The following is a 22,736-nucleotide window of genomic DNA, read 5'->3' on the forward strand; positions in this document are numbered from 1 at the left end:
GAGCACCGAGCACCGAGCACCACGGGGTTGTGCAATCCGCATCACCAGCTTGCCCCTCTCTACACGCGGGAGACCTCCCTAATTCAGGGGCAAAGAATGACCAACCCGATGAGGGTTCTGAGATGTGGGAAAGGAGAAGTCAGAGCCTTATCCTCATTAGGAAACAAAACAAAACAAAACAACAGCAACAACAACGGGACAGCTGCTTCCTGCCCTGCACAGACACACACGGGCGCGCGCGCGCACACACACACACACACACACACACGCACACAGGCGGTCAAAAGACTAATTTTTTTTTTCTTTTTAATCGAACATGATCACAATTCGGAATGGAATCCTGGCCTCATGTGGTGTCTAGCAGGTGGTGCTGGGTCAGAGCCCCGCCCCGCCCCCCACGCACCATCTGCTGTCGCTTACACGGGAACTCAGTGAATAGGACCCTTCTCTCTAGAACCACCTCCGTCAAGACCTGGTCACAGAATGGAAAGCATTGATCTGAATACTAGGAAATAGTAAAGGGCACTGGTAATCTGAGGTATCTTCCACTTCTAGGACTTGCTGCTAAAAATCGATTCTATCCAGTCACTGTGCTGAGCCACGAAGGAAACCATCGGGGGAGGGTGAACCTGCCAGGAGGGAATGAGCACCAGTGCGGAGGAGCACACGGGAACACTGAAGCGAGGTCCACCGCAGGCCGACTTGTTGAACCGGAAAAGGGAGTTCCCCTGTAGTCCCCATCTGTTATTTTTAAAATCTCCGTTAGGAAAAGGGGGAGAGGGATGATACACAGGGAACGAAGATAGAAAACGCCAGGCTCCCCGGCTGCCTGCAAACACACAGACACGCTCAGTTGGGGGAGGGGAAGGGAGAGGATGCGCTGTTGGTACTTGTAGCGGTGGCACCTGTTACTGCGAAGCCTGTGGGAGGCGCTGTCGAGCTGTGGCTGGGCTGCAGGTCCTTAGGGATGCCACTGTGAGAACTCAGCTGGTGGCCGAAGGCTGCGCTGAACTGAGGGAGCTGCTGCTTGGGGGAGGTTGAGGCCAATAGTTCAGCAGAAGGCCCCATGCCACTGAAGCTGGTCTGCGGTAACCCCGGCAGCACGCTGGAGCTGCTGGGGGTCACGGTGGCGAAGGCAGGCTGTGTGGTCTCTGAGTTCGAAGTGGTGGGTGGCGTGGAGAGGGAAGTGGAGAGGAGATGGCCATCTGCGCCGAGAAGGTTGCTAAACGGAGAGGGCTCTCCGAGGTTGACAGGGAGACTGCCCCAGTGAGTTCTGGGGTTGACGACTCCTCCAAGGGGCACCTCGAGTTGGGCTGGGAGCAAGTGCTGCGCCATGATGGGCATCTCTGCCGAAAAGGTAGCTGCCATATTCTCACCAGAGAAAGACGTCGTGTGGGGAGAGGTGATGTGGTCACTGTAGGGAGACGGCACGTGCTCGCTGTCGTAATGGCTTCCATGGGGCGAGGAGTGTGAATGATCACTGCTGTATTGCTGTCGTGAGGTGATTAGGTCATCTGCCTTGCTCAGCAGCTGGGCAGGATGTGGCCTCTGGGAGGCATGGCTGCCGTCGTGTAGTCCATGAAACTGTCCTGGGAAGGCTCTCTCCCCAAGTGCACTCTGGCTGATCAGAGTGGCAGAAGTAAGGCCAACGTTGGCTGGGGCAGAGAACTGCCCCTGGATCTGCCCTGCCAGGGGTGTAGGTGGGTTAGACAAGGTAGCAGAACGGAGCAGGTTCTCATCCAGCTCTAGACTAGAAAAATTATCATGTACTATGCGCCCATTCAATAGCTCCCCTAGGTCCGTGTTCACTTCTCGGCTCAGGGACTGAATTCCTGAAGCTCCACTACCCGTGGAGAACACCCCTATTCCTCGATCGGACAACTCCTGCACTGGCACACCGTCTGACTGGGTAAGTACCCCAATGGTACTCAGGCACTCAAGAGAAGTTACAGCCTGCAAGGCCCGTTCGAGTTCCTCGGCCTCTTCGGTAGTCGGAAGGAGGTCTCCATTCTTTCCTGAGGAAAACAAAAGCCATCAAGAATGAGCAGAGCTTCCGCTGGCCCCGTATTACAAAAAGTAGATGCCTGTTATTATTTTTCAACAATATTCTATATTCTATTCTATTCTGAGCCTGGGCGGCTCAGTCAGTTGAGCTCTGACTCTGGATTTCGGCTCAGGTCATGATCTCAGGGTCATGAGATCGAGCCCCACATCGGGCTCCATACTCAGTGCCCGAGTCTGCTTAAGTCTCTCTCTCCTCTGCCCCTCCTTCCCACTATATGCGCTCTCTCTCTCTCTCAAATAAATAAACAAACAAATCTTGTATAACCTGGATGGCTCAGTGGGTTAAGCCTCTGCCTTCGGTTCAGGTCACGGTCTCAGGGTCCTGGGATTGAGCCCCACATCGGGCTCTCTGCTCAACAGGGAGCCTGCTTTGCCCTCTCTCTCTGCCTGCCTCTCTGCCTACTTGTGACCTCTCTCTGTCAAATAAATAAATAAAATCTTTTAAAAATTGGGCCCCTGGGTGGCTCAGTCAGTTAAGCGTCTGCCTTCAGCTCAGGTCATGATCCCAGGATCCTGGAACAGAGCCCCACATCAGACTCCCTGCCAGGCAAGGAAATGTGCTTCTCCCTCTCCCTCACCCACGTGCATGTGCACGCGCTCTCTCAAACAAATAAATAAATAAATATAATCTTTTTAAAATAAATAAATAAAATGGCCACCTGCGTGGCTCAGTTGGTTAAGCATCTGACTCTTGATTTCAGTTCAGGTCATGATCTCAGGGTCATGCGATCAAGCCCCACATTGGGCTTCATGCTCAGCAGGGAGACTGAGATTGTCTCTCCCTTTGTTCCTTCCCCCTGCACACGTGAGTTCTCTCTGATAAACACATAAATCACTGAAACCAAACCAGTATTCTATTAAAGAGGGTCCCCATGGAACAGAGAAGCTTCCAAGGACTGGATTGGAACGTGCGTCACATCTTCCATTTATCCACAGCACCCTCTACACCCAGCTCATCAAAGCATTAAATTCTTAAGGATTCTGAGCAATACCAACTTAAAATGCACGGTGACCAGTCTGACTACACCTGTGTTTTTATGTCAAGTTAAAACCATTAAAATAGGAAACATATCCATTCAGACTGGAGACAAACAGCTGTGTAGGCATCCCCCTTGGTTCTTCTGCTCTTGAACTCGCTCCTCCAGCAGGAGGGCGGCTGTGGACGACTGGACACAAACTCACGCCTGCGCGTGAGCAGCCCGCATTTCCGTCCACTCACACACTACCTTTTCAAATGCTTTTTGTGACCTGCTAATCCTGTTCCTCTCCTTCTAACTCACTTTCATAGAATGGAAGCCCATGGTCTGCTGCTGATTTCACTTCCAATATAAAAAATCTAGGGGCGCCTGGGTGGCTCAGTCATTAAACACTGCCTTCAGCTCAGGTCATGACCCCAGGGTCCTGGGATCGAGCCTAAAGTAGGGCTTCTTGCTTGGTGGGAAGCCTGCTTCTCCCTCTCCTGCTCCCCCTGTTTGTGTTCCCTCTCTGTCAAATAAATAAATCTTTAAAAACAAAACAAAACTATATAGTTGGGAACTTGACTAATCACCACAAAAATGTCCAGTTTGGTTTTTTATTTTTAATGGGAAAGAAACATTCTAAGACTATAAAAGGTTTCCCCTGAAAGCACCAGAGACCTGATGAGATTAAGCAAACTTTGTTTTGGAAAAATACACTTCAACTGACATACAGGTATTATGATTGGGACAAGTTCCAAAAGGCTTCAATAAATTCAAGTTTAAAATGTTTTTGTTGGGATGCCTGGGTGGCTCAGTTGGTTAAACATCTGCCTTTGGCTCAGGTCACGATTGCAGGGTCCTGGGATCGCGGTCCCATGGAGGACTCCCTGCTCAGCGAGAAGCCTGCTTCTCCCTCTGCCCGCTGCTTCCCCTCGTTGTGCACATTCCCATTCTCGCTTTCTCTCTGACAAATAAATAACATCTTTAAAAAAAAAAAAAAGTAGTATGTTTTTGTTGAAAAAAAAGTACAATGACTCATTGTAAAGCAACCAAGTTAAAAACCTAGCAATCAAATGATCAATCTTAAGCCTACATAGCAGGGTGAGACAAACCCCACAGCTCCCACCTGTAACAAGGCAAAGAGCTTTAGCAGAGCTGAATTTTCTGTGAGGAGGGGTACTTCAAACACATCTCAGAAACACTATTTCCCTTTTAAAAAGCTCATTAAAAAACCAAACCAAACCAAACCAAACAAAAATGGTCTTGAATCAAAATGCTGACCATACCTTCAAAAAAATCAAAATCTTGTAAGTCATCAGGTAGCCGTGGCAGGACATCCGAAAAGTCCTCCTGGTTCAATTCCAAGTCATGGGGAATGTCAGTGATCTCATTGGCAATGTCATCCGGCAACTCATCAGCACTCAGCTCTGGCGTGGACGGGCTCCTGGGGAAGAGGACATGGTTGGCCCCACCCCCTCCTTGCCCCTTCGCACCCGTGTCCCCAAGACAAGTTCGTCAAACACAAAGATGGGAAATCCTAACCCAAACTTCTACTTTCAGAGAAGGACATGTGAAAGCGAAAGAAGACCTCGCCATCCACAGTCAGCATTTCTGAAGCTTTTAACCAGGTATTGAGAAATTTCGAGGTAATAGTTCTACTTCAAATTAGTAGAATGAATTATAATTTGGGGCACTGATTTCTGGTAAATTTCAAATCTAGTCGAGATAATAATTTTTAGAAACGACATAAACAAAGTGGAGATGCTGAGCTGAAACAGAAGCCTCATTCTTCAGGTGCAAATGCTAAGCCTTGCCGAAACTAGTAGCTCATCAGGATTCTGATGGAGTATTTCTGTTGAAACAAACGTATATGGAACTTCTGTTAAAGCAGGAAAATCTGAGCGGACAATTAAATGCTCCATTTCAGCATCTGCTTTCTGCGTTGTAACAAAATGTTTTCCTTCACATCTCTCACTCAAACATTCGGTAAAAATTATACTGGAAACTACAAAGCCTAGGCTGATCTATCAGACGCCTTCTGGAGCCCACGCACAACGCTAGAGAAGAACGTGAAATTACACGTTCTGAGAACCATCCAACACAAGAAGGAAACGGGAGCTTCCGCGCCGCCACTGACCGGATCTGAACAGCCTCCACTGGCAGTGAGACGCTGGTGGGCATGCTGAGGTTCCCTTGGGGTACTGCAGGGGGGATGGGTTTTTGGGGTCGACGAGGTCCACGCCTTCTCTTCTTCTTGTGTTTTTTGGTAAGTGCAGGAGGCTTGGTTTTTTTCCTGGGTTTCCTCTGCTGCTGGTGCTGAACTTTACGGGAGCTATCTCCTCTCAAGAAATTATCCTTCGGAATGAATAAATGGGTATTTTTAAACTGAGACAGACCGGTCTAGGAAAAACCTAACAGCTACCTGGAAAAAATGCATCACATAACATTCTATGGAATGCCTAAAGCATCCTGCATGCCTACAGCTGTGCACAGCAATAAAGGAACGAATAAAGAATTCATGTTTTAATTTAATTCAAATCAATTCAATATACACGTACAGTTCATCCCATACTCATACCCAGACGCTGTGAGACCGTGGCAGGCCAAGGGGGAGGTGCAGGTGGGTAGAAGAGACACAGGAAAAAAGAAGACATTGGGATCGGTGTTGGAGAGTAAAAACATCATGAATGAAACGTAATGCATTCTCAAAGAACTTACTCTTCCATAGGAAAAATAGGAATGCAAGTATACATAAATACAGTACAGAGAAAACAAGGTAATAATGACCTTCTATGGGTATACAAAAGGAGCATCAATTATTTTCAGTTGCATGATTAAAAGGAAATGGCACAAAGAAGAAAAAAGAAGAGCAAATAACCACGTATGACTTGTGTTTGGGGTGTGGCATACGGGGGACAGACTGTGGAAGTCTAAGCTGTGAAACTGAGCACCGGATCATGTATGACTCTGAATGCGGTTAAGGATTTTCAACTTCATCTTCTAGGCAATGGGAAATGACTGTTGATGAAAGGATTAACACAACCTGACAAACGTTCTGAAAGGAGTAACTAGGCTCGTAGCAATATAAAGGGACAGACAGACAAGGCAAGTGGAGGGAGGCATTATTTCCAATCAGAAGCCTACTTCAATGGTCAATACAAGATAAACGACTAAGGCGATGTGAGTGGAATTGGAAAGACAAAGCCCTGTAGGGACAGAATTCGTAAGATTTGACAGCTCCTTGGATGTGGTGCGGATGACGGGAAGAGAGCACCTGACGAAGGGTTGCTAGGGTTGACTGTTAGATGATAACATTAGTGGGAACAGAGCACACAGCAGAGTAAGGATTCAGAAGAAAAGTTAAGGAATTCAGTTTGGCTCACAATCTGAGGTATGAACATGTCCCAGGAGATAGGAAAAATCAGCGTAAGGGATAAAGAATGGAGTGGAGATGTAGCCTCAGAAATGATGACATGGTAAAAGTCCTTCCAGTAACTGACATGGGCAGGGAGACAAGGTAAAGAGAGAAGGCCATGGGACCGCAGCGTTATAGAACTGCTCCAACTGAGTGAGTAGACAGAGGAAGAACCAGCCAGGAAGAACCAGAAATTGGCAATTGCTGTCTTCAGCAGCCACCCTTCCATCTGAATACTGCATTTCACTAGTTCCAAGACACACACTGGAGTGTCTCTGCAACTCAAGTGCATCTCACAGTAATGGCATCTTACAACTGTGTTAACCCAGTGATGGTCATGAGAGCTGGCACTGCCTACATGCATGCAAAGAGGGTAACAGTTCTTGGTACTGTGGCTGTTAAGAGTCTAGGTATGTACATTGTTGCTTTTACATGAAGAAGAAAAACCGAGTGTGCGAAAGCACAAAATGAAATAGCATATACAACTGTCATTACTGAAGCAAATACTCATTATTGAAGATCTGACCACAATTCCTTTTTCTTTCTTTTTCAAAGCAACAACCAAATGACAAAGGAATATAACCACAAAGTAGACCAAACTGTGCTCCAGCTGACGTACGTAGAAAACACTGCCTTTCCCGGTCAAGTAATACAGCAGAAACGTTAGACCAGCAGCATTAGAAAAGATAAAAATTAGAAAAGATAAAAACCTATGCCTGATTAAGTCTAAAGAAGCTATTTTGATAAATATAAATCAAAAATTTTAAGTGGTAAGAAATGCACCATGCCCCATTTTTAAAATCTCTTGGTGGTATATAAAACAATCGTGGTTTTACAATGGATGCTACCTTTCATTTAATGAATTCATTAATAACTCATAACTAAATACATAAAGAGTACAGACAACAGTATTTGAAAACTAATAACTAAAACTAGTTATTAAGATTTAAACAAATTTAAGATAAGAAAGAATAAAATTAAAGTATCAATTCAGGAAATCCAAAAGAAGGTGAACACTAGCCAAATATTTGGATCGAAACACAAATACAGACTCCAGTCACAAATGTACAAATTCAGAAAACAAACAACAAAAAAGAAAGGCTGTTTCCCAGCATCTACAGTTCTTTGGCTCAATATTTGAGGTCTACTTTGACTAGATCCAGTATTTAATTCAACAAACAGTATCTGAGCGACCACCGGTACCCACCAGGATGCTGGGCACCCATCCCAGGCTCTCCCTCTAGGACCAGCGTTAGGTAGGAGAAAGTCTGTCTAGCCCAAGAGCCACACATCCTACTTGTAAGACACTCAATACCACCTAGTTCTGGTTCTAGGTGTGTGTCTTATTCTCCTAAGTTTATACCTTATAGCCCAACAATGTCGTTGGTCATGTACTCCACAGAGAACTGCCCCCGACTGAGGCCCTGCCGTCTCCTGGTAGTCCCCCACATAGCTCCTCTAGGGTGCTGGCACCCCCAGGCCCTGGAGGCTTTCCTCATGCCATCTGTTCATTGCCTACACTATTCACCCCCAACTTGTTCATGGCCTCCTTCTACCATGTTCTGTGTGTCAGCCTGGACTTCCTATAGCTTGAGCTGCTTCTACCAATGGCTGTTCTGTCCACTGGTTGAACCTAATTCTTCATTTGAACCCTTCCCAGCCACGTGTCTGTTACTCAACAGTGACTTCCTGGGCATCTTTGGTCTAAGCACTAGGGATGTAGCAATGAACAAAAAATGTTCCTGCCTTTGTAAAATTTACATTCTAATAGAGGGATACTGGTAACAGACAAACTAACTGAAAAAAAATATAGGCTGATGCAGCCGGAACTCCAGAGGTGAAGGGGGTACAAGGTGCAGCTGCGAAGACCAGATCAGCAAGTCTCACAGGCCAGGTGAGAATCCTGGATTTGACTCTGGATATGATGGAAAGCCACCGGAAGGTTCTGACCGGGAAACTAAAACGATCACGTGTACATTCTCAAAGGCCTGCTCTCATGGCCGCATACTGGAGGATTCCAATTATATGACATTCTGGAATATGTAAAAATTACACGAGCAGGAAGACATCAGTGGAGACAGAGGAAGGGGCAGACTGCAGGGGTGGGTGCAGCCCAAGAGAATGTGGGCGGTTAATGGTGCATCTGGATTATGGCGATGGTTACAGGACTGTGTGTGTTGTCCAACTCTGAGAACTGCGGACCAAAAAGAGTGAGCATATGAACTCAAATGTCTGCGGGGCATATGAACTCAAATGTCTGCGGGGCAGGGGAGGGCCACAGCAAGAGGAAGGGAGACCAATGTCATCCGGGCAAAGGTGAGGACAACTAAGGCTGGAATGCTGGCAGCCAAGCTGGCACAATGTGTTTGGATTCAAGACTGTTTGACATCATCCGCTGTGAGCCTCTGTGGGACGTGGGACTGATGGGCTACAAACGTTTGCTATACTCAGTTGTGACTTTTAACTTAAAACAGTCCTCGATACACAGTTAGCTGGTGGCAACACCAGGAGCACAGCCTTGTACTGTTACATCCTGGTCCGGTGGCCATTCGGCTACCCTGATGAACCCCTGAAAGTGCAAAATGCTTACAGAGAGAAAGAATGGTCTTACTCAGCTTTTTAATGCATTATACCTTGCATACTACCTAGCAAATAGTGGAACTCAGCAAGTATCTGGGTAAAAACAAAAAAAAAATGCACTTAATTACAGAAAAAATTGGCCTCTGGCTGAAATTCCATCAAGTATCTATGACATTCACCAAATTGTATATATAAAAAAGCAAAAATCTAGAGAAATGGGGCAAAGGAAACTTGAAAAATCTGTTAATCTGTTAAGTGTTAAGAAAATGTACCTTGAGGGGGAGGGAGGTATGGAATAGGAATACATAGTAAACAAAATAACCATATGTAAGTAACGACTAAATACCTTCTGGAAAAGTTTTCTTTTAAATGAGGCTATGAAATTAATCCAATTGATCAGGACCAGCATATATATATTTTATACACATATTTCTGTATTAACATATATATTTACATACACAAACAGTTTTTAACTAATGCAAACAATACTTTTTACTGTGGATTGCTGTCACAAGTTTGAAAGTCTTTGCTGCAGAAAATCAAATCTGAACTCACCATTTTTTTGGCATGTTCTTCACACAGCGGGGTCTGGTGTGTGATGTCGAACACGGGCACGGAGCACTGCTGTCCGTCTGCGAACTTGGCTGTGCAACTTGAGAAAAGCTGCTGAGAGCGGTTCAAGAGGATATCTGTGGTTTTCAAAGTTAGGAATATAACGCACTGAAACTCAAATTATTTAAGTTTTCAATTTTTATATAAAACCTGCTTCTGGGGCGCCTCGGTGGTGTAGCTGGTTAAGCGCCCAACTCTTGGTTTTTGCTCAGGCTGTGGTCTCAGGGTGATGGGATCCGACTCCGTGCTCAGCAGGGAGTCGGCTAGAGACCCCCGCCCTCAGTGCAGGCCCGCACATGCTCTCTCTCAAAATAAATAAATTAGTCTTTAAGGGAAAAAAAAAAAAAAAAAAAACCTTCTTCTTTCCTTATTTGTGTTTCCTAAGTAATAAATTTTCTGATCTATAAAAGCTGAATAACCAAGCCAAGTACTCATGTGAGAAATGATCACTGTTGAATTGATCAGAAGATACTTCTAAAGGAGTCTACTTTGCTGAAAGTCTCCTAATATGAATCTCCTTTATAGGCATTCTGATTTTTGTTATTCGGAAAAAGCAGGGTCATTTCATTCTTGACACACAAACTCTTAGAAAGTCCACTATAATGGTTAGAAAATACCACTTTCTTTTAAGGAAAACTTTCATATATAATCCTCATCAAGAAGAATACAAATTTTAAGATATAGTTACAAAAGCTCATCTATCCAAATTTGATTTTTCATTTCCCATTTCCAACATCAAACTCAAAACTCACAACTTACGGAAAGTTACTTTTAGATCAAAACTTTATCATTAAAACTGGAACATCAGCTTTACTTGATCAACATTTTTAAACGTCCAAACGTTTAGCCCCTAGCTGCATTTCCTCAAGACAAATTTCATACCTATCAAGGGGCCACCTTTGTTTTTCCTTTATACTTTAACAGTTAAGGCTATTTATAAAACCTTGCGTGCATAGAAAGTGCTGCTGAAAAAGTTGTGAAAATTTAATGCCAGGAACAGAAAGGAGGGCAAAAAGTCAAAGATAATAAAGAAGAGCAAGTAATTGCCACTGTATAAATTTTTTAAAGGCTACTCAATTTTAAATGTTTAATAAAAGTGAGAGTAATAAGATTTCAAAACCAGCCTGAAGCCCTTTACCGCAGGTTTTCCTCGAGTATATTCTGTCTTAATGTATCTTCTTTCCTAGTCAGTGATGTTTATCTTTCTTCCATTTCAAATCAGCATTATGTTCAATACAAAGAGCAAATTATTCCCAGGGCAAAAGGGACACCATAAAACTATGTAAATTTCTGGGAAGACTAAAATCAGATTTTGAATAATACAATTTGCCTTCTCCATGAACGGGTGTTGTAGTTGCCTCCTAGAAGCTATGCAGAACCACGGCAAGCACAAGATTTCCTGCAACTGAGTGACCGCCACCAGAAGAACCTGCTACTTGCTAACAGTTTTTCAGATTCTGATATAATTCTTGAATAAAGAATCACAACAGAAGTGGAAAAAAATGAATCAGGAGACTTCATGAAAATGCAAAGTTACACAAAAATTTTAAACACTAAAAATAGTTAAGATTTCAAAAGTCATCCACTCGGCTTAAGAATGAAAATACTAGCCCTGAATGAGTTAATACTTTTCAGTGCACACTCCATTCAGTTAAGAGGATACGCTGGAAACAGTGTCTGGTGAATGGAAGGGCTTTGTTAGGGCATGGTTCACCCTTCACGGTTCCACTGCATGCGGCTGGCTCTATTGCCCTCAACTTGGTCCGGCTCATGCTGAGAAAGCAAAGAGACAAAATTCATTTTTAAAAGAATGCTGGGAGAATCCAGGGCAACTTTACAACACTAGGCTGGCAGGTTGTAACACCAACATTTTACCTTCCTACGTTCATTCAATAAAAAGGTGACTATGAGGTACAATGACCAGTTCCAGTATTTCCCCAATCTACTGATAAAACCAGTAATTATATATTATCATCAATCTCAACGACGCCTATTTTTTCTTTTTAAAGTGGTATTTTGGTTCCTTTGACGTCAGAAAGGGCCAGTGAGGAGACAAAAAGGGATAAAGAACAGGAGACTGGATTATCAGACCTAATTTGGAATCTCAGCTCTACCTCTTCCCGGCTGTGTGACCTTGGGCAAGGTACTTCACCTCACTTAAGCCTCAACTTCCCCACCTATAAAGTGGAGATAAGAGAGTACCTTTAGGGGACAGGTAAGCACCAAAAGATACAACACATCTAAAATACGTATCATATAGTTATCATATAGGATATACTTATCCTATATGACATGAAATACTTATCATATAGGATAGTTTAATACCTAGTAAATAGTTAATGGTTGTTAATAATACCAAGAACTATCCTCATTAGAGTCTGGCCATGTGAAGCTGCTAAATAGTAAATGCGCAAGAAACTTGACCGAATATAGAAGAAATGGAGAAATGGTTGATTTGCTCTCATCTTCCAAAATGGACTCATTTTGGATATATGTTTTAAACTTCTTAAAATATGTGCAATTCCATCTTTCATTAAATGTTATCTCCCCTCCATACACTCAAAATTTAAATATTTGACTCTTACTTTTAAATTCATGAGTAGGCAATGTATTCACATGGTCCCAGAAAAAACAAAGAATAAAAAACTAGGCAACAAAGAGTTGCCTACTTTCATGGCGCCTGGGTGGCTCAGTGGGTTAAGCATCTGCCTTCTGCTCAGGACTCTGGGATCAAGTCCCCAGTCCGGCTCCATCCTTGGCTGGGAGCCTGCTTCTCCCTCTGCCTGCCGCTGCTCTCCCTGCTCATGCTCTCTCTCTCTCACACACACACACAAATAAATGAATAAAATCTTAAAAAAACAAAAACAAAGAGATTTTTATAAAATAAATAAAATGTTTTAAAAAGTCTTTCTAGCTACCCTTGTCCCAATTTTCCAGTTCCCACTCCCTCTATAATGAGTACTCGTTTGAATAGTTTGTGGATCTTTCCATAGTTTATTACAAACATTAAAAATTAAAAATACATAATATTCAAGTTCTTAGAAGTACAAAATTATCCTGTGATATCTGACTCTCTGAAGCATCACAAACTGGTAGGAACTTTACACCTATCTGAGGGTAGACAAGGAAATCTACATGATATGCTAAATCACACGTACCTTTTGAACTGTTTCTATATCTAAGGATGATTTTTTAAAGATTTTATTTATTTATTTGACAGAGAGAGATCACAAGTAGGCAGAGAGGCAGGCAGAGAGAGAGGGGGAAGCAGGCTCCTTGCTCAGCAGAGAGCCCGATGCGGGACTCAATCCCAGGACCCTGAGATCATGACCTGAGCCAAAGGTAGAAGCTTAACCCACTGAGCCACCCAGGCGCCCCTATATCTGAGGAATTACACTAATCAGAAGGTCATTCAGAACCCAAAGTACATATGAATTGAAAGAAAATCTAAATAAAATTTCACCTCTAACTTTCATATAAATAGTACATACAAATAGAGAACCAGGTACAGCCATCAAAGGCATTTTAATTAAGGGTTCTGCCAGATATGTCAGAATCACAGGAGTGGGGAAGGGAGCCAATAACTTATGTCTATAAACCGGACAGACAATTTCAAATAAATGAAGCCATACTATTTGGGCAGCCTACCGCAATTCTCTTGGTCTAGATTTAAATAGAAGGCATTTCTCTATATTGAATAGATTATTTTTGTAGAACACTTCAAGAATCTGCTCAGCCATTCATTCACCAAGCCTCGGGTACAGTACAGTCCCTCATTTTTTCTTTATCCTAGACTTCGAAGGAACTACCGGTTTCATTTTGTAAAATTGCTGGTATGTTCCAACTCGCCAATCTTTCTCTTAAACGGTAACATAAACTCAAAGTCAGAATTTCAATACCCCCCCAATGATTAAGGTAAAATTTCCTGATGTTAGACAGATTTTTATTATCCGAATAATCTCAACAAAAGGAGAATTACCAAAACATTTTGATGTTTTTAATGTGAAAACACCTACTATGAGTTTCCCTTTTGTATGATTAGATCTCCCTTTTACAATAAAATTTCTACACAAACAACACTAGTCTCTGCAGGATGTGGCTACAAGATAACTAGATCTGAGTTTACATACTTAAGCTATTTCAGTGGTTTAGTCCACATATTCACCAATATATATGACAAAGCTCTTAGATGAGGAAGAATAATGTTACTCAGTTTAGATCCAAACTCTATGTTAAAGGATATCTACTAAAAGGCACTCATCAAAATTTTAACTTCTAAAACATTTAAAGGCAACTTTTTAAATGTCTTTTGTGGAACCTGTCTTTGAAAGCAAAAACATCAAATAGAGGACATTATCCAACTAACAGCTGATTTTTTGTGAGCCTGAAATATAACGTAAGTAAAGCAGTAAACTACCCATCACCAACAAAGGATTATGGCACACTGTTAAATGATTATCAGAGAGGCAATGACGAATAAATTTTTTACTAATCATGAGTGACAGAAACAAATGACATCAAATTAATAATTACAGTTTGTCTCTGTATTTGTTTAGTAATATTTAATTATCATGAAATTTTTAAAAAAATCACTAATGAAGGTTTGGGAAATGTTCGGGGGGGAAAAAAGGGGGGGTGGGGGGATTCTGCCAGTTAAAAATCACACAAATACCGAGTGTCTCAAACTCAGAGTACAGTCCCTTACATCTTTGACAAGATCCTAATAATATACTAGATTCAATGTATACAATGCTCTACACAGACAGCCTCACGCCAGACAAAACTGGTCTCTACTGAAATTGTACACTTGAAAGCATTATCTAATGTAAATGTTAGATATCATTATTTCAAAACGTATGTTAAACCAAGTGAATTCATTCGACAAATAGAGAACAGACACTCTTCACTTGTTTAATTCTATCCATTCATTCATCAATACCAGAGACTTAAGAACAAAATGTACATTGTTCCTGCCCTTGCAAAAATGACTGTCCAGCTTGGGGCGCCTGGGTGGCTCTGTCTGCCTTCGCCTCAGGCCATAATCTTAGGGTCTTGGGATTCAATTCTGTGTCCAGCTCCCTGCTCAGCAGGAAGTCTGCTTCTCCCTCTCCCTCTGCCTCCACTGCCCCCGCTGCTTGTGCTCTCTCTCAAAATAAATAAAACCTTAAAAAAGAAGAGACTGTCTAACCTGACAGAAATATTAGTATACAACTGGACAGTGAAGCAGAGTACGCAACACAATAAGCATATGTAACTGGGGACCTAATGTAGTGGAACCTGGAAATGTTTCTTTAAGAAAAGTTAAGTCTCTTGAGTATGGAAGCTAAGATTTAAAGGACATTCTAGAACGGACACTACCTCCCCCCTACACAGGAGTCGGGGCTCTAAGAGTGAGTAATATACTGCAGGCAGCGGTCATTACGTAGTATACGAGACACACACACACCAAGTTTCAAACAACTCTAAATGTCCTAAGCAGCAGAATACTCTTAGGGGTAGAGTATCTTTCTGATATATGCAACTGAAAAATAGGTTATTTTTTATAACAAATATTAACAAAAACCAAAATACGTAAAACCAAAGTGACATTTCAAAAAATATATAGGTACGTAAGAAATATGATCAGAGGCTATAAATAAAGGTTTTTTTTTTTTTTTAAAGATTTTATTTATTTATTTGATAGACAGAGATCACAAGTCGGCAGAGAGGCAGGCAGAGAGAGAGAGAGAGGAGGAAGCAGACTCTCACTGAGCAGAGAGCCCGATGCGGGACTCAATAGCAGGACCCTGAGATCATGACCTGCGCTGAAAGCAGAGGCTTAACCCTCTGAGCCACCCAGGCGCCCCCAATAAAGGTTTTTTTTAAGTTTTGTTTTAAACTCCTTTTCCTCAGTGACTCATGATCACTACAGGAAAATTGTTTTAAACTTTCATTTATCAATAATCCTACCCTTTTGAGAAAGCTACTGCTAATATTATGGTATACAAACTCATAAAAGTGTCTCTGTGTGTGTATTTCAAGGTTGTTATCTGAAAAAAATAGTAAGTAAAAATTGTGAAATAATAAACTCCATAAAAAGCTATGTCTTCTGGGGCATCTGGGTGGCTCAGATGGTTAAGCATCTGCCTTTGGCTCAGGTCATGATCTCGGGATCCTGGGATCCAGCCCTGTATTGGGCTCTCTGCTCATTGGGGAGCCTGATTCTCCCTCTGCCCCTCCTCTCCATTTGTGTGCTCTCTCTCTCTCTCAAGTAAGTAATAAAAATCTTAAAAAAAAAAAAAAAAAAGAACTATGCCTTCTAATCTGAAAAAAATAATTTTCAAAAAATAATTAAGGAAATAACCTTAATTAAATGTGAAGATATTTTGGAAAATTTTAATTCAATTAAGCTAGTTTATTTTTAAAGATTTTATTTATTTATTTAGCAGAGAGAGAACATAAGCTCGCTTGTGGGGCTGAAGGAGAAGCAGACTCCCTGCTGAGTAGGGAGCCCAACACGTGGTGCTCATTCCCACAACCCTGGGATCATGACCTGAGCTAAAGGAAGACGCCTAATGACTGAGCCACCCAGGCGCCTCTTAAACTAGTATTTTTAAAGGTATATAACCTAAATAAGTAATTATGATTTAAGATTTCACCACCTAAACTGATTTCCAAAATGATAACACCATCACAATTTCTTCACTGAAGTATCAGGTAACTTCTACATGTCCAATTTATGGATTTTCAGACAATAACATAGTATGCACACATTATAAACCATATTTTTGAAACAAGTTTTTGAGAATATAGGTGAATGGCTATATGATATATATATATATTTTTTAAACATTTTATTTATTTATTTGACAGACAGAGATCACAAGCAGGCAGAGAGGCAGGCAGAGAGAGAGGAGGAAGCAGGCTCCCCTCTGAGCAGAAAGCCCGATGTGGGGCTCGATCCCAGGACCCTGAGATCATGACCTGAGCCGAAGGCAGCGGCTTAAACCACTGAGCCACCCAAGTGCCCCAGATGATATATTTTTAAGGGAAAAAATGGGCACATTGCTTTTAAATAACATAGACCCAGTTTTACTTAAATATATACATAAAACAGAGAAAGCCCAAGGGCTGACATCCGTATTACAAAGCCATTAAGAGCCATGTTTTAAAGAATTAGTATCACGAGAAAATGGTTATAATCCAATGTTACATGGGCAAAATTAGGAAATAAAATATACCTAGGGCATGATCTCAATTTTGCTTTTTAATACAAATACATGGCTCGGTGGAAGATTTCATACACACACAAACACACACATGTACACACAAACAAAGAAAAAAGACTACAAGGAAATAATCAAAATGTTCACAGTGCTCCTTCTCTGTTCTGTGCACGGTGATGTTACGGAAACCCCCTCCTCCCATTTTTTTTTATATTTTCCAGATTTACAATACAACAAATACTTGGACTATAATGTAAAAAGAAAAGATCCCCCCCCCAAAGAAATGCAATGTAATGAAGTATTCTGAAGATATAATATGCAGGATAATGGAGATACTAACAGAAAATACGCTGAGAACAAAATTTTTTTTTAAATATAAGTAAAAAATATAAAATACTATTTCTCTAGTAAGAAAAAAAAACTGTAAATATCACTTTTAAATAATATATGAAATTTCTAAGCATTGTGATTGTTTTAGCATTCTCAAATACTTTACCCAATAAATTCTCATCAAACTCTGGCAAAGTGACGGTAATACTTTTACGGACAGCTCGTGGCCATGTTCTCTTACCACGTGATGTTAAATTTTCTCTGAGCAATGAAAACAAAACGCAATGCTCAAGTATTTCAGGCTTAGATGCCCACTGTCCGCGGCGCCTCAACGAGCCTGTCGCAGCCCAGAGAAAGCGGAGCGGGCGGCGGCGGCGGCGGCGCGGGGCTCTCACCTGGTCCGGCCGCACGCAGCCCGCTGCAGCTCCTGCATCAGCTGGCCGGTGCACTCCGGTTCGCGGCTGGCCGCCTGCAGCAAAGCTTTCCTAAACGTGTGCCGGCATTTCTTTTGACGAGATTCTGCCCGCTCCAGGCGGCAGAGGTGCTTGTATTTCTGCTGAAAGTAAGTGCAAAGTTGGGTCACCCTGGAGCTCCTACTCTCCGTATCATCGTCATCGGACCTGGAGAGGGCAGGGAGACAAGGGAGGGACTGATGAAACGCCAGGCTCGGTTCAGAGAGGGGGAAAGCGGGTCAAGAAGCGGGTCGGAGGCACAAGGGTCACAATTTGGGGCAGGTGAGCACATCACAAAATTCGAGGAGAATTCCCGTAGGGCTGAAAGGAAGGACACTATTTCGACAATGAAGAAGGCAGCAGAGCCCACCCTGCGCCTTCAGAGGCTTCACCTTTCCAGCATGTCAGTATCAACACAGTGCATCAGGGTCTTTTAAATGTTAAGGGACTTGGGGTTCTCGGGAAGAAAACAGTTTCTTTACCTTTACATACCAAAACGTCTGAGTAAATGACACGGCAGTTATGAGGAAACACTCAGTGTAATTTCATAACAGATAGGTCATACCAGAAACGGAGCAGTGAATTCCACCAGTGCCTTATCAAAGAGCTGCCTTTTTACATGTACTGTTTTTTGTTGTTTTTTTTTTTTTTTTTAAGATTTTATTTATTATTTGGCAGACAGAACACAAGCAGGCAGAAAGAGAGGGTGAGACAGGCTCTCCACTGAGCAGGGAGCCCAATGTGGGGTTCGATCCCAAGATCCTGGGATCATGACCTGAGCCGAAGGCAGAGGCTTTTAACCCACTGAGCCATCCAGGCGCCCCCATTCTATAATAATTTTTATTATTTTCTTAACATGAGATACCATTTTTAAAAAAGATTTCTTAAAAAATGTGAGAGAGAGAGGAAGCAAAGCAAGTGAGAGGGGAAGGGGCAGAAGGAGAGGAAAAGCAAACTCCCTGCTGAGCTCAATCCCAGGACTCCAGGATTATGACCTAAGCCAAAGGCAGACACTTTAAGGGACTTTGCCAGCCATGAACTCCCCACTTTGCAAATTTCTGGTCTAAGAAATAAGTCCTAAGAAACACGTTCTCTTCAGTATAGCAGCTAGTACAAAAACACCAAGTGAAGGATCTTACTTCAATCTTTTCATTTATTTAACATTCAACATTTGCTGTTATGTCTATTACACAGAGTCCTATAAAGGAGAAAAAAAATTTAAACAGTTTGCAGTGCAGTTTAGAGGAGAAAAACAGATCCCCAAAGTTAAACAATTCAAAAGACAATCAAAACAATAACTAATAACAATAACAATAACTAAAAACAATGGGGCAGGCTGACCAAGGACTCAAGTACCTGATCTCCAATTAGAAAAATCTAGGAGTTTTTCACAATTTGAGATCCCAAGACCTACCCTAGATCTACTGAACCAGAATTTCCACGGAATGGGGCCCAGGAATCTTTATTTTGAATTGTTCCCTGAAGTTCCACACCAGGTTTTCATTCGGGAGTCCCAGTTGAGCAGGTAGATACTATAAATATCTTCAATGTGAGGCAGAGAACATACAGAGGTCTAGGTATGGCTAACGTGCTATTCAAGTTCACGAGCAAGACTGCTGGATGAGCGGCTCGGCAGAGGAGATGCCAACAGAACCGAACTGTGCAGAAAGGGTAGAATTGGAAGAAAAAGGGTACCTCACAAGGATAAATGAATACAAGCCGGGCTTCAGAGATGGACAGGATAGAGAACATCAAGTACTAAGTAGCTTGCTTTGGCTAAGACGTGGCATACAGGGGAGTGCAGTGGGTAAGGCAAACTTTCTAAACCTAACCTTGATTCTACCAGCAGTGAAGAACCTCACAGAGTTTGAAGAAAACAGGTAACAGTATTAGAACCATGCAAGAAAGACTGCACTGAGAGAAGTGAGGAAGAAGGGCGCCTGGGTGGTCATGATCTCAGGATCTCTGGGATTGAGCCCTGCATCGGGCTCTCTGCTCAGCAGGGAGCCTGCTTTCTCCTCTCTCTCTCTCTGCCTCTCTGCCTACTTGTGATCTCGGTCTATCAAATAAATAAATAAATAAATAAATCTTTAAAAAAAAAAAAAAAAAAAAGAAGTGAGGAAGTGATAGGAAAGAGGGCAGGGAGGAAATTAGTATAAAACTCCAGGAAACAGGTAACAAGAACCCACACGAGGGCAGCAGCAGCCGGACTGCAGAAGAGGAAAGGGATCCCGCACGTGTGAAAGGCAGACCTTGTCAACCGGGATGGGAGGAGCGAGGGACACTAATCATGTGGCCATTTCCGTCAGCCAAGACCAGGGAAGAAGAACATGAGCAGACCCGGGGCAGGAAATACAACGCATTTCAGACGTGAAGAAGGTAGAGTGCAGATGAGGTGTCCAAGGCAGCAGTGGGAGAAACTTGGAAATGATAAAGAGGAGCACAAGAACGAAGGGACTGACTTCCGAGCCAACCGCTGGCCAACTGAAGGCCGGGCGGCACTGCCACTGAAAGGCCACAGAGATAGTAGAAAGAACAAGACCTATAAGGCCATTACCATAAAAGAATTAGCTCTTGGTGCCTGGATATGAAGGATAAGAAGTCGATAATGGGGAGCCTGGGTGGCTCAGTGGGCTGAGCCTCTGCCTTCGGCTCAGGTCATGATCTAAGGGTCCTGGGATCGAGTTCCGCAGCGGGCTCTCTGCTTGGCAGGGAGCCTGCTTCCTCCTCTCTCTCTGCCTGCCTCTGCCTACTTGTGGTCTCGCTCTATCAAATAAATAAATAAAATCTTTAAAAAAAAAAGTCGATAATGACTCAATGACTTTGAACTTGCATAACTAGGAGAATGGAAGGGCTATTAATAGAAAAAAGAAAGAGAGGAGAAACTGCAAGTCTTAAAGGGAGAGTAAAGCTCAGGAGCTCAGGTAGATAATCACTTGCCAAAGCTGTTATTTGGAAAGACTCTCTTACGGCGAGGAGGACACACCAGATCGGCAGTTCTCAAGTTGACAGTGAATGCACAGATGCACCTGGATGTTGAGGCATGCGCCATCATTGTAATAAAAATTTTCAGTGGCACCTGGGTGGCTCAGTGGGTTAAAGCCTCTGTCTTCGGCTCAGGTCATGATCCCAGAGTCCTGGGATTGAGTCCCGCATTGGGCTCTCTGCTACGCAAGGAGCCTGTTTCCCCCCCTTATCTGCCTGCCTCTGCCTACTTGTGATCTCTGCCCGTCAAGTAAATAACTAAAATCTTTAAAAAAAATTTTTTTTTCAAAGCTTAAGCAGAAGTTTCACGCTTCTCTTGCTGAAGACCAGTAAGACGCAGTCTGCAGACCCGCACAGGTCCACCACGGACTGTCCCCAGCATGTCCTTAACTAGAAAATCTCCAACATGCCTCCCACTTCCAAGATGCTGGTAACACTCATATTTCACACCTGGTTGTGGAGGAAGAGTAGCATTCCAGGCAGAGAAAGGCCAGCGGCCATTGTTTACCAGCAGCGACAGGCCTGCCGCCTACTGCATTCTCAGTATTCTCTTCCCCCATCTGTGCAATCAAGGAGAGCTGGCTCCCCTACCTCCCAAGGTTGGGAAGAGAATGGAAAGAAATGACCTATCTGAAATCACAATACAAGCATAAGTATTATTATTAGATACCGAAACCCGTATCTATTATCTAGAATCAAATCACTTATTGAATACATACATGCAAAAAACTCCTGGCCTAAACACTTTTACCATGAGCTCTAGCAACAGTCAAAGAAAAAAATAATTCGAATCACACACAAAATATTCCAACTGTCCAAAAAGAGAGGATTTTTTTTTTTTAAGATTTTACTCATTTATTTCAGAGAGAGATCGAGCATACAAGCAGGGGAAAAAGCAGAGGGAAAGAAATCTCCAGCAAACTCCACACTAAGCATGGAGCCCAATGCAGGGCTCGACCCCACAACCCCAATATCATGACCTGAGTCATAATCAGGAGTCTGACAATATACCAACTGAGCCACCCATGTGCCCCAAGGGAACATTCTTTTAATTAAGCTAACCTAAACTTGACACCAAAAACTTATTAACAAGGACAACATAACAGAAGGAAAATTATAGGAAAATCTTATTAATGACTTCAGAGGCAAAATATATTAATAAGTTGAATCTAGCAGCACAGAAGAACAAGAAATATCCAATCTGGGTTAATTAATGTAGGAACGCAACAATTATTTTTCAATCTGATCTTACTAGATCGCTCTCCTGCAGAAAAACAATTTATTCTTCTTTCCTTTCATCTTCCAACTTGCTACTGCCTTGCTTCCTGCCGTTGTTTTCCTCATTTTCTTCTCTTTCTCTCCCCAGTCCTCATTATCAGTATGGAAATTCTTCAGGTTCATAACTTCAACACCACTTAAATACTGAAGACACAAGTTTGTTCTCTAGCCCATACATACCTCACAATTACATTTCAGACACAAGGTATTTATCTGGCATGCGCACCCACATCTAACTAACCCAGAAATGCTGGAATTAGGACAGAGAACTGGGGAGGAGAGAGGGGCACAGAAGGCAGCATCTGAAGACCTACAGGGGCTCTCAGTTCTTCACTTGAGCACTGATCAGTGCAGGAGGGTGTGAACCTCCTGGAAAGAGAAGGCCAGACTCCCACAGAGCAGGCCTAGTTTGTGTTTTCATCATTCAAGAGGAAACACCTGCAACTTGCTGGGCACTGCGCAGGCCACTCAGGAGCAGACCGCCGCCGAAGTGGGGGTAAAATGTGCCCTCCGCTCAAGGCCGCTACGGCCCTATTTCATGAAATCTAAAAAGCAAGACTCACATTTATTTCTAAGTATTTTAACTATGTCCCCAAACAAAGCTCTTAAAGGAAGACAAAATACCAGAATCAAGTAAGTAAAATTAACAATGTCTGGCATCTAATAAGAAATTATCACATTCAGGGGTGCCTGAGTGGCTCGGTGGGTTAAAAGCCTCTGCCTTCGGCTCAGGTCATGATCTCAGGGTCCTGGGATCGAGCCCCACATCGGGCTCTCTGCTCAGCAAGGAGCCTGCTTCCCCTCTCTCTCTCTCTCTGCCTGCCTCTCTGCCTACTCGTGATCTCTGTCAAATAAA

At 42.8% G+C, this 22,736-nt stretch overlaps 1 protein-coding gene across 4 annotated transcripts in view; it reads right to left on the bottom strand.

Annotated features, from left to right (window-relative positions):
• Nucleotides 1-267: 267 nt before the first annotated feature.
• The window catches only part of INO80D (INO80 complex subunit D), a 61,107-nt gene continuing 38,638 nt past the window's right edge, over nucleotides 268-22,736 (bottom strand). For all 4 annotated transcript variants that reach the window (XM_044241402.1, XM_044241406.1, XM_044241403.1 and 1 more), the window contains 6 exons: nucleotides 17,561-17,785; nucleotides 11,294-11,403; nucleotides 9,574-9,707; nucleotides 5,161-5,378; nucleotides 4,310-4,467; nucleotides 268-2,015 (listed from right to left, as the gene is read on the bottom strand). In XM_044241402.1, coding sequence (XP_044097337.1) covers nucleotides 850-2,015; nucleotides 4,310-4,467; nucleotides 5,161-5,378; nucleotides 9,574-9,707; nucleotides 11,294-11,403; nucleotides 17,561-17,785 — 2,011 coding nt within the window. In that variant the 3' untranslated portion in view covers nucleotides 268-849. The remainder of the gene's footprint in view (nucleotides 2,016-4,309; nucleotides 4,468-5,160; nucleotides 5,379-9,573; nucleotides 9,708-11,293; nucleotides 11,404-17,560; nucleotides 17,786-22,736) is intronic.

Source organism: Neovison vison, chromosome 3 (genome assembly GCF_020171115.1).
Source record: "Neovison vison isolate M4711 chromosome 3, ASM_NN_V1, whole genome shotgun sequence".
NCBI classification, from domain to species: Eukaryota; Metazoa; Chordata; class Mammalia; order Carnivora; family Mustelidae; genus Neogale; species Neogale vison.